Source organism: Coenobita brevimanus, chromosome 107 (assembly GCF_032717465.1).
Source record: "Coenobita brevimanus isolate Jiangsu-jjx chromosome 107, ASM3271746v2, whole genome shotgun sequence".
NCBI lineage: Eukaryota > Metazoa > Arthropoda > Malacostraca > Decapoda > Coenobitidae > Coenobita > Coenobita brevimanus.
The window spans coordinates 25,912,028-25,924,332 of record NC_137060.1 but is presented as its reverse complement, the minus strand read 5'-3'; the positions used below and the strand labels follow the sequence as shown (position 1 = coordinate 25,924,332).

The following is a 12,305-nucleotide window of genomic DNA, read 5'->3' as shown; positions in this document are numbered from 1 at the left end:
TCAGCCTCCACACTTCACCACTACTCATCACATTGCTCACCTGTCACCACTCTCATCACCTACTCACAATTCTTCATTACTCGTATTAGTTATTATTTTTTTCCCACTACAGTCGATTTTATTTAATTCTGGAAGCGTCTCTGATAAAAACTCCGCTAAGTTTAATATAATCATTTTAAGAAACAAAATACTGAAATTCGTCATAGGAATGAATTGATGATGATGATGATTACTCCTACTACGACGACGCCTTCTCGGTCTCCCCCTCCCCTTTCTTCTCTCTCATTATCACCAATTTCTCTCCCTGTTCCCTCATTTCAACTTTCCTTAGTTTTCCTTCTTTATCTTCCACACATTTCCCCTCCAAAATTTTTCTTTACAGCCGCCACTCCTCGCCATCCTCCCTCATTAACCAACGTCATCCCCAGTGCACGTGTACTCCCCATGACTCTCTCTCTCCCTCCCTCTCTCTCATGCTGTTACTCGAGTTATGAATTAAAGCAACACTACAGTTTTATTGGTGGGTAGTCACTGTATTCTCTCTCATTTTCTTTTTCTCTCACACGACTACCATCATCCTATCATGACAATCTCTTGCCTCCCCCCCCCCTCTCTCTTTCTCATCATGGTTATCATCACATTCCTCCCATCATGACAACAATCTCTCTCTTTCTCTCTCAGGCTGTTGTTACTTGGGTTATGAATTAAGACAACAGGACAGTTTAATTGGTGGGGAGTCACTTGCATTCTCTCTCCCCCTCTCTAACTTAAATCCAGTAATATTCAAAGCACATCACAATCACTCGCGCATTACCAGCACACAGACACCGCCTTTGACCACAACAGTATACAATTCTTTTTGATCAACAGGTATTCACTAGTAAACTATGGTATTTAGGAAGACAGGCAGGTAAGAGAGGTGGGGTGGTCGCAGGTTCCATTATGAGAGAGAGAGAGAGAGAGAGAGAGAGGGGGGGGGGTAACTGGCGCCAAAGCATGATGTGGGAGCGTGCACCTTCCCGCCTTACACTATGCTCCACCCACCTTCACCTCCACCCAACCTGCTCCACCCACCTCCACCCGTCTGACCACTGGCGACACTCTTATGGGTACACACACACACACACAGAACATACTCTCCTTACACACAAATTTTCACATACCCATAAACACACACGTAATAATATTCACACACACACACACAATGTACACTGTCCTTACACACAGATTTTCACACACACACATACACTCAAACACAGGACACTTTCGCATGCACACAACACACAAATGTACACCTTCACAATACACCTACACACACTCCTTCCCTCCTCAAGTTAGGTCTAGTCTATGTGTGTTTGTATTCCTATCTGTCTATTTCGCCCGTAACGATGTAGAGTCTGTGTATCTATGTAACTCCTCTCTCTCTCTCTCTCTCTCTCTCTCTAGGTGTGTGTTCTGTCTGTCTTTTGTCTCCCTGCTCGCTGGTAAGGGTCAAAGGTCTACGTAACTCTCTCTCTCTCTCTCACACACACACACACACACACACACACACACACACAAAACCGTCAACTAACCCCAATTAAGAAAGTGAGTGTACGAGGTGACAGAGAAAAATGTGTGTGTGTGTGTGTGTGTGTGTGTGTGTGTGTGTGTGGAGCAATCCAAGTTGTGTTTACATTCCTGTTCTAACTACCGTGCAATTAAGTGTTACCCAACCAGCCTCTCTCTCTCTCTCCTTGTACTGTTTCTTCATCCCTTGCTTTATTTAAATCTCTCTCTCTCTCTCTCCTAGTATTGTTTCTTCTTTGCCTGTTTAAAAAATTTTTGACTTCCTTTTCTTTAGGTTTTGTTTTAATCACCCTCTTGCATTTTTTTTTTTTTTTTTTTTTTTTTTAATGACGCTTCTACCCTGTAATGTTTCCACTCCTTCATCCCATTCATTATTCATTCTTCCTTTTATTTCCTCTGCCCTATTGTTTCCACTCCATCTCATTCATTATTCATTCTTCCTCTCTTCTATTCTCTCTGCCTTATTATGTTTCCACTCCATCTCATTCATTCCTTCTCTCTTTTATTTTCTCTGCCCTGTTGTTTCCACTCCTTCATCTCAGACATTACTCCTTTCTTTTTTTTCTCTGGTTTCATTTCTTTTTTATTAACTTTCTACAATCATCCTCTTCTGCAATCACATTCATTCTGTCAATTCCTTCCTTCATTTTTTTTTTTTTTTTTTTTTTCCTTAAACCATATTCTTCCTTTGTTGTTTTTCTCCACTTCCTTCTCTCCTTTCATTTCTTCCTCTATCCACCTTTTCTTGCTACTGTTTCGTTTTATTCTTTTTTCATTCCTTCCTTCCCAATCATCTTTTCTAATTCATTCGTGTGTGTGTTCACAGACTACACGCCACGGTCTTAACAAGGTGGGCCAGCCTTATTACCTGCGTCGCGGGGTGCCAGGTATATGAGTGCGGCGCCTGCTGGCCTGCCTCTTCCTATTCTTTCCTCTTAATCTTATATTCTTCTCTTTTCCTCTTAATTTCGCTCTCCCCCTTTACCCTTTTTCTTATTTTATAATTTTTTCCTCTTGGGTTCTTCTTTCCTCATTCTTGTATTCTTTTCCTTTCCTCTTAAATATTTCAATTTTATTTCCTCCTTATTCATGCTTTATTATTCCCTCTTCTTTCACTCCACTTTTCTTTTCTTTTTTCAATCTTTCTTCCTTTTCTATCCACGTTCTCTCCTCCTTTTACTGTTTTATAATTTCTTTGACTTTCCTTTTTATTTTTCTTTCTTTCCTCCCTTTCTTGTTATATTACTCTCACTCCTTTTCCCGTTTACTGTTTTTTCTTTCGTTCTCCTTTTTTAACTCTTTCCAGATTATTATTTTCTTTCTCCAGTTTTATTCTTATTTCTTGTTATTTTATTCTCTTCCCCAGCAGACGAAGGTATTTTATTCAGCTTAGAAATCCATCGATGAACGCAAAACGTATATATGAATCTTTCCATATAATGTTTTTATTCTATTCTTTTGGTTTATGAGAACCCCCCCCCCTCTCACAGCAGACGTCAGAAGGTCTCCATATGTCCCATCACCTCGAAGGGTCTTTACAGGTCTTTACGAACTGAATTAAATACTCTGACAGCAGTAGTGACGTACGGTAATGAAGAATAGGCGACGTATTGAGATAAAAAGTGGCGATGAGCGATGGCAGAGAGAGAGAGAGAGAGAGAGAGAGAGAGAGAGAGAGAGAGATTCTCCCTTTCAGTAATAACACATCCTTGGGGTAAAAGAGGTTAACATTCCAAGCACGGTGACCCCTCCCTTAAGTTATTCGTGGTGTCGCCAAACGATGGTATGCAGTCTGACACCCACCGCATAATGAACACTTTACACATCATATACAAACACCTTCACCACCATCACGCCTGCTCCCCCCCCCTCCCTCCTCTCTCTCGTTACCGACACATTATTTTCACCACCATCACGTCTTCATTATTTCATTTTCTTTTTTACGATACATGATTACGGATTTTCCAAGGGCTATAACTTCAAACCCGTTAAGGATAGAGAGATTTATTATCAACATACATGAACACCCAAATAGGCTTTCATTTGGCACAAAGACCTTCGACCCTGAGTGGCCTTGAAGGGTCACTAAGGGCATCGGATATTCAGGGGACTATAACTCGAAATTGGTTGCATATACACATTTACTATTATCAACATACAGGCAGACCCATATGGGCTTTTAATTGGTACTATGACCTTTGACCTTGAAATGTCAAACACAAGGTCATGGATATTCAGGGGGCTATAACTCGAAACTGGTTGACGATAGATATTTACTATTATCAACGTATAGGATGTCCCATATGGGTTTTAAACTGGTACCATGACCTTTGACCTTATGTGACCCTGAAAGGTCAAACTCAAAGTCACGGGTATTCAGGGGGCTATCTCAAAACTGGCTGAAGATAGATATTTACTATTTTCAAGATACAGGAAGTACCTTCAAATTGTAGAAGAAAGTGTCAATTTACGTAAAAGAAACATTAACAAACCCACGTGTAACTTCAATACATTTAATGCGTAAAACAACGTCGCATATACATACACTAAACGTTATTATAACGTATGTGGTGATAAAAAGTACTGTAGGCTATAACTCGACGCATAATGTAACTGAACGCCTTTATTATATATAAATGTGTTCCAGTCTGAAAGGTGAAACGCAAGGTCGAGGAGTTTCACAGGACTAGTAGAAGTTGAAGGTACGGAGATATTTACTATTATCAACACTGGAACTCATTATGGCATAGTTTACAAATAATTAGTACTGACAGACAAAAAATTCCATTTCATTTGCGCCATTACCTTAGACTTTAACTGTTTACTGGCACTAAATGGCAGTGTCAATTCGGTATTTAACAGCAATAAATGAGAATGCTGTCGGGCGAGGTTTGTTATGCCCCGCACCACTTGTTTTATCCGAACTTAGAGGCTCCTCGTTGTGAAGGGGTTGATGCTAACAGAGACTTATTCAACTGATACTCCCTCCCCTCCCCCTCCCCACCTCTCTCTCTCTACACCCAACCAGCTTTCACTCCTTCCAAACACCCCTCCCCTCCTTCCTCAAATCTCCCCCTCCCTCTTTCTTTCTCGCTGCTCACCCTTCCTTCCCCCCCCTCCACATCACCAAATTTTCTCCCCTTTCCTTCACTCCATCTTTCTTTCATCTTTCCTCCCAGTGATAAAAAAAATACACAGTAATAATAAATCACCAACTACACACTTGCTTTCTGATATCGGATAGTTCAAAAGCAAACAACTTCGATTATGCACACTATTTTCTGACACTGGATCCCTTAAATGCGTTCATGTAGTGTCTATCACGGCCTTACACACACACACACACACACACACACACACACACACACACACACACACTCGTCATTTATCACACGCGCGCAAAGGGTCATCCATCATTCTCCATGCTGAGACAAACGTACACATGCACAGGAATCCACAAACACATCCACATACACAAACATACGAAGAATAACATACATACAATGAATAACACACACACACACACACACATACAGGGTCATCCATCATTCTCCAGGCAGACGGACTGGCGTATACAAAGAGGAATTTACACACACACACACATACACACAAGAATGGCGTGTTGGGCAGTAGACATGACAAGTGACATCATTACCCACAACTACAGTCAAACCAACCATTATCTAAACAACCACAATCAGCAACTACGACCACCACATCTTACTAACAGCCACCACACATTCTTGAACTACAACTACCATGACGTCTGTAAAAGCAATAACCAGACACTACCCAGAGGAACAACAACATCGACTACCACTGGATATTACCTTCCTCTACCACCTCCTTTATATCTACTGGAAACATTCAATATTTCCCATATCAACTACCATCACATATAATACAACCCACAACTGCTACCACAACCGCAAAAACACCCGATACAACCACAAATACAACTACCACAAGGAACAACAACAATAGCCACCACATACAACCACCATCAGAGCCACGAAAGATACAACCACATCACCAGCCACCACACACAACCATCATAAGAGCCACGACAGATACAACCACACCACCAGCCACCTCATACAACCACAAATACAACAATCACAAGAAACACCAGATACTGCACAACCACAACACCACCCACCAGATACAACCAAAAATGCAACTACCACAAGAGCCACCAGATACAACTACACCACCACAAATACTACCACAACATTAACACAGGTACAACCACCACAACAATCAAAACACTTCAAGCGATTCTGGATTATATAAATGGTATCTCGACACGGAGTCCTGGCTGTCTCACAAATCCGCTGTCATTCTTGGCTGGAGTATACGAGGCAGTAGAGGGTAATAAAGCGTACGATATCATCTATTATGACTTTAGCAAGGCATATGATAAGGCTCCCCCACGCAGGGTTAATTGGTCAAGATTGTACACAGGACACAGGAGAATACACGGATGGATGGAAGGGTGGCTAATTGGAGGCAGGCACTGGGTTTGTGTATGTGAAGTCAAGTTAAATTGGGGATCAGTAACAGGCAAACTGCAAGGAAGCGTAGAGTTTGTATAAATGTATGCATGCGAGACTAGGGGCTGGTTGAAAGTGGTGTGCCTAATGGGTCTGTGCTTGGTCCTTGCTTTTATTTATTTATTATTATTATTATTATCATCATCATCATTATTATTTGTAAGTGGTGTGCCTAAGGGTTCTCTGCTTGGGCCCTTGTTTTTATTTATTTTACATTTTTTTATACAGTATACTACTAGATTGAAAAGTGGAAAGGTACCGTAAGTAAGCTTCTTGGATTAATTGTTACTGATGTGCTTAATGATTCTCTGTCTGGCACCTTGCTTTTATTACATATATTATAGATCCAGAGTTACAAGGGGCAGTATAAATAAATCTGCTGACGTCACACAAACAAAACAAAAATTCCTAAACTCAGTGAAGGACTCTAACATCCTTCACAGGAACCTTGGCTTGTCAGATTACCAACGGACATTACATTAGGAAAAAGTACTTCATGTGGCCAACTTACTAAGCTTAAAAAAAACAGTTTAAAATGATATAAGAACTGTGAGAGAGAGAGAGAGAGAGAGAGAGAGAGAGAGAGAGAGAGAGTTATGTATGTCATTTCATTCGGTGTAAGTAATAAGACACCCACAGTAATAATATAGGTTTACAAGTATGTTGGTGTAGTAGACATACTGTATTGGATTGTGTAGCACGTTCTTCTTGTCACTATTATATAACGGATGTGTTTACCGTAGAAGGTAACACACACACACACACACACACACACACACACACACACACACACACACACTCTCTCTCTCTTCCCCCTTTAATACACACACACACCACAAATAAACAGAGCAATGGGAAGAGCTGCGCACGTCCCCTCAAAGCAAGTTACTGTATTTGTTTAGAGCATAGTGAACAGCGCCACTGAAGGAAGGAAGGAAGAAACGAAGGGAGGGAGGACAGAAGGAAAAAAGGAAGGATGGAAGGAAGAAAGGAAGAAATGACGGAAGAAACGAAGTGAAGGACAGGAGGAAGGAAGGAAGAAATGACGGAAGGAACGAAGGGAAGGAGGACAGAGGAAAATAAGGAAGAAAGGAACGAACGAAGGAAGATAAGGTATGCAGGACGAAGAAAAGTGAAGGGAAGGAAGGAAGGAAATGGGAAGGGGAAGGAAACAGTGGAAGGAAGTGGCTGAATACTGAAAGAAAGGAGAGGAGGGAAAACGCATAAAGAGGGAAATTCATAACAGGAAGAAGGAAGGGGGTGAATAAAGAAAGGAAGGATGGAGAGAAAGAAGGAAAGAGGGAAGGGGAAGACAGTAAGAAATTAGTGAATGTAAGAAGAGACACGATGGAAGAAAGACACTAAACAGGATCGAGAAAGGAGGGGCAGAAAGGAAGACTGAAATAATGAACGAATAAATTAGTGAATAAATTATCTTAAACGAATGAAGAATAAAAGGAAGAAAACGAAGGAAACTGCATTGATAGGAGGAGAGGGACATTTGATAAGGGAAACTTGATAATCGAGGAGGTAAACGGAAGAGACGAAAATGAATAAATGAATAAAAAAAAAAGGAAGGAAAGAAGGATGGAGGGAAAGGAGATGTAGACAGTAAAATGAAATAAGTGACTTCGAATTAATACAAGTTGGAAAGAAGGAGAAAAGAAGGAAGATAGAAAGACGAAATGAATTACTATAAATAAATAAAAGATACGAAGGAACAAAGGATGGAGTGTGAGAGCTGAATGAAAGAGGGGAGGAAAAAAAAAAAAAGGAAAGGAAAAGGGACAGTAAAGGAAAGACATGCCATGAAGAAAGGAGAAAAGGAAGAGAGATACGGTATGAAAGAAAGAATGTAGGAAGGATAAAGGTAATGAAAAGACATGTAAAAATAATAGAAAAGACAAACATGGAAGAAAACAAGAAGGAAAGAAATATTGAAAGAGGAATGAAAGAAAATGAAGGAGAAAGATGCGACAAGAGATAAAATAATATAAACAAGCGGACATGATGGACACATGAATGAAAGTGGAGAAGGGAGGGGGAGGGAAGGAGATGGGAGAGGGAGGGAGGGAGGAAGAAGGGGAGATAGGAGGCAGGAACAGATAGAGAAGGAAAAGAGAGATGGAAGACAGGGAGGGAGGGGGGAAGGATAGAGAGATGGGAGGAGGGAAGGAAGAGATGGGAGGGTGAGAAGGAAGAGATGGAGAAGGGAAAGAAGAGAGGGATGGGGGGATGATATGGTGAAGAGGAAGACAAGTGGAAGGGAGAAATGGAGGAGAAGGGAAGAATGGAAGACATGGAGAAGAGAAAAAGAGATGGGAAGGGGGAGGGAAGAGAGAAATGGAAGAGAAGGGAAAGAGCGGTGGGTGGGAGATAGAGATGAGAGAGGAAAATGGATGAGACGTGGACGAAAAATGTAGAAAAGGGGAGGGAGAGGGGGAAAGGGAGAGAGAAGTAAGTGGGAGAGATGAAAAGGGAGGGAGGGAAGGAAGGAGGAAGGAAGATGGAGAGAACAAGAATAGAGTGAATAATTAAGGCCTTGGCGTCAGAGTGGTTTTGTCAGCTGATATAAATCGTCTGGAGGTGGCCACAATAAAAACATATTACCCCAGTGCTACTCAGGAGCGGGGGAGGCTGGGCGGGAGTGAATGAAGGAGAAGGAGGGAGGGAGAGGGAATGAACGAGGAGGGAAGGAATGTGGGTGAGAATGAAGAAATGAGGGAGGAAGTGAATGATGAATGGAAATGGGAAGTGAAAATGAATGAGGGAGAGAGGATGTGTGTGTGTGTGTGTGTGAAAGAGAGAGAGAGAGAGAGAGAGAGAGAGAGAGAGAGAGAGAAAGACGACGTTAGCCTGTCTTGTCTGCTATCTGTGCCTCTTTAATATCGACACTCAGCGCATAAAATATCACAGGAGGGAATAACAACGCTCCATATCGGGTAGAAGCCGAGGGAGGGAGGGAGGGGGAGGAAAAGAAGGTGCGTGAAAGAATGGAGAGAAGGAAGGATGGAACAGAGGAAAGGAAGAAACAAAAGAGCGAAGGAAGTACGGAGGGGAAGGAACCAACAAACAAATGAAATTACGAAGGAAGGAAGAAACGAACGAAGGAAAGGAAGAAGGAAGAAAAGGTAGAAGGAAGGAGTAAATATCCAAAGAGAGGGATAGAAGGAAGAAAACGAAGGGAAAGAAAAAAATGAAGGAAAAGAGGAAGTAAAGGAGGGAGGAAGAGAAAGGAGACAGAAGGAAGGAAGGGAAGAATGGAAGGAGGAACAGAAAAATTAATGGAAGAAAAAATTGAAGACAAGAGGAAAAGGACCATGAATGGAGAGAGAGAGAGAGAGAAGATGGACGTGGAGGAAGATGATGAACTGAAGCGGAGAAAAAAGTGAGGGAGGGAGGAAAGGAGGGAAACAGAGAGAAAAAAAGTGACAGAGAGAGACTTAAAAATGTAAAATGTGTGAGACAATAAAGTGAGGGAGGGAGGGAAATTATGGTAAAGGAGAGAGAGATAGATAGTGAGGAAGAGAAAATGATCAGGGAGGAAGATGAAGATAAAGTGCCAGAGAATAAAGTAAGTGAGTAAGACAAAGAAGGAAAAAGTGACAGAAAATAGAGCGAGGAGTGAGAGAGGGAGAGAAAATAAAGCGAGGGAGGAGTCAGTCTGAAACTAGAGGGAGGAGGATGGCGAGACATAATTCAAACTTTATATCCTGTAAACACGACTGAGAGAGAGAGAGAGAGAGAGAGAGAGAGAGAGAGAGAGAGAGAGAGAGAGAGAGAGAGGGAGGAAATAGAGCAAATATAAAGGAAATGCATAAACGTACGAGAAACCACGAAGGAAACGATAAAAAATAAAATAAATAAAACAAAAGAGAATTTCCTTCTTTCTCACTCTCTTTCGTCATTCTCTCTCTCTCTCTCATCCTTCACCACTAATCCACGTGGTCATCTAATCTATTTTCTTTGTTTTATTATTCTTTGTGTTCTTTACCCATGTTCCTTCATCTCTCTCTCTCTCTCTTCTCCATTCATCCGCATGGTCATCTTGTCATTTTTTTTCTTTGTTCTTTACCCTTCTTGTTTCTTCGGTCTCCCTCCGTGTTCATTAGTAAGCAACAATAAACAACTCAGGCAGCTTGCTTATACAACCCACGATAAGCAACTATCTTTAACCAGCCTAAACCCACCCAACCGCTCATAATCAACACTCATTTAACTCTTATCTATCTATCTGTATATTTATCTATCTATCCAGTTGGTTATTCATATCCTCTTTTATTCAACTTCCCCCTCTCTCTCCTCTTCCCCTCCCCCCCTACCTCCCTCTCCCTTCTTTTCTCTTTCCTTTCCCCCCTCGCTCTTCCTACTCTTCCCCTCCTCCCTCTCTCTCTATTCTTCCCCTCCCTCCCTCCCCACTCCCTACTCTTCCCCTCCAGCCCTTCTTACCTCCTCCTCTCTTCACTCTTTCCTTCCTTCCCTCCCTCTCTACTAGGTTATATCTTCATTTTTACTTACATTCTCCCCTCTCTCTGCTTTATATCTACTCATTTATCTATCTACTAGGCTACTAATACCTCGTTTTATCTATCGTTTATTGCAGACAGGTCACAGGAGTACGGTTGATCTATCTAAGCAACACCAGTCACTATGTAGGTATGTACACCATGTATGTAGGTTAAGACTGACATCATTTTCTTCCATTCTGATATTCCCCAAGTTCTGCCACTCATTGTTATTATCATTATTATTATCAGTATTATTATTCTTTTCGTTTGTATTACCATTTTCTCTCATGCAAAATCGTCAAGTCCTCCACATATGTATTATTTTCGATTTTGTCCTCATTCAAATTTCCCTTTTCCAATAACATTTCATCTCTTCACACACCTTAAACCCAAGAACTTACCTATTAATTCTAACCACCTCCAGACGATTTTGTCAACTTATAAAGAGACCATTTTTTTTATGCAGAGAAGAAGGAACCAAAGGCCAGTGTGCCAGGGTTCGAAATAAAAACCATTATCCCTTCACATACTAATTCCTTTCTATTTGCTGAATAAAATCGTCTGGGGATAACAAGATTGGTGGAGATTGGACTAAGGGGGTTAATTAAAAGGTCTTCTATTGTCCACTGTCCTAATCAGCTTAGTTAATGATCTCAGCTAATGAAGTGCAGGTCTAATTAGCAGGGAAACGACAAAAGGTGATTGGGTACTTACCGCCCTTTCGACCTTTCTTCGGAAGTCCTGTAAGAAAAAAAAAATAGTTAATGGTAAATCTGTGTGTGCGTGTGTGTGTGTGTGTGTAAATGGTACGATAAACCGAAAAACAAGTTAATAAAATGAAAAAAAATAATAATAATAATAAAAACACACCTTTGAACTCAAGAGGCTAATCCCAGGGTGGCCCGTATCTAACAACACATCATCCAAGTTTTAAAATGTCAGATGATGTAAGTGACACCTCCCCACCCTCATTTTTTTCCCTTAGCGGTGTAACATATGCAGAAATAAACTGGGCCAATGAGATCACCCCTGCCAACTGCCCCATCCACTCGGCCACACCTCCTTCGTAAACACTCACCTGGAATCCATTTATCATTTCTATCTGATGAATTTTTGTTTTTTCTTTTCTCCTTTTTTTCTATCTCCTGTCAATTTTATATAGCTTATGGTAGACTTTCAAATTAATGCAGTTACATTTCTGTAGTTTTTACGATAAGAAATCTTCGCTAAAACTGATCTGCTTTGTCTGGTGTGTGTGTGTGTGTGTGTGTGTGTGTGAGAGAGAGAGAGAGAGAGAGAGAGAGAGAGAGAGAGAGAGAGAGAGATTAACTTGAAGAGGTTAATAACTACATGACTCCTTTGATACTCAGATAAATAAAATCGTCTGGAGTCACCTGGAAATGAGTATCAGAGTTGTCCCGCCCAGGAGGGGGTCAATGGCGATATGATGGCCGCCCACTCCCCCAGGCTCCTATGATTCACAGATTATATATATATAAAAAAATGGGGTCTGACATCAGCTAGAGTTGTGGCCATCATGAGGGAGAATGAATTTTAACTCAATTTCCTTCACAGGTAGCGGTTTCCCAGAACTGAGTGAGTGGGTTGATGGAAATTGACTGACTGATTACCTGATTGACTGAATGGGTGACTGACTGACTGATTAGGCAAATGA

The 12,305-nt window shown here is 41.2% G+C and overlaps 2 protein-coding genes across 2 annotated transcripts in view; both read right to left on the bottom strand.

Moving 5' to 3' along the window:
• Positions 1 to 12,305, bottom strand: part of LOC145416778 (dnaJ homolog subfamily C member 9) — a 412,599-nt gene that overhangs the window by 127,452 nt on the left and 272,842 nt on the right. The window lies entirely within an intron of this gene.
• magu (SPARC related modular calcium binding-like protein magu) overlaps positions 1 to 12,305 on the bottom strand; it is a 146,675-nt gene that overhangs the window by 28,052 nt on the left and 106,318 nt on the right. Inside the window, exon 8 of the mRNA XM_080285676.1 lies at positions 11,345 to 11,371. Coding sequence (XP_080141802.1) covers positions 11,345 to 11,371 — 27 coding nt within the window. The remainder of the gene's footprint in view (positions 1 to 11,344; positions 11,372 to 12,305) is intronic.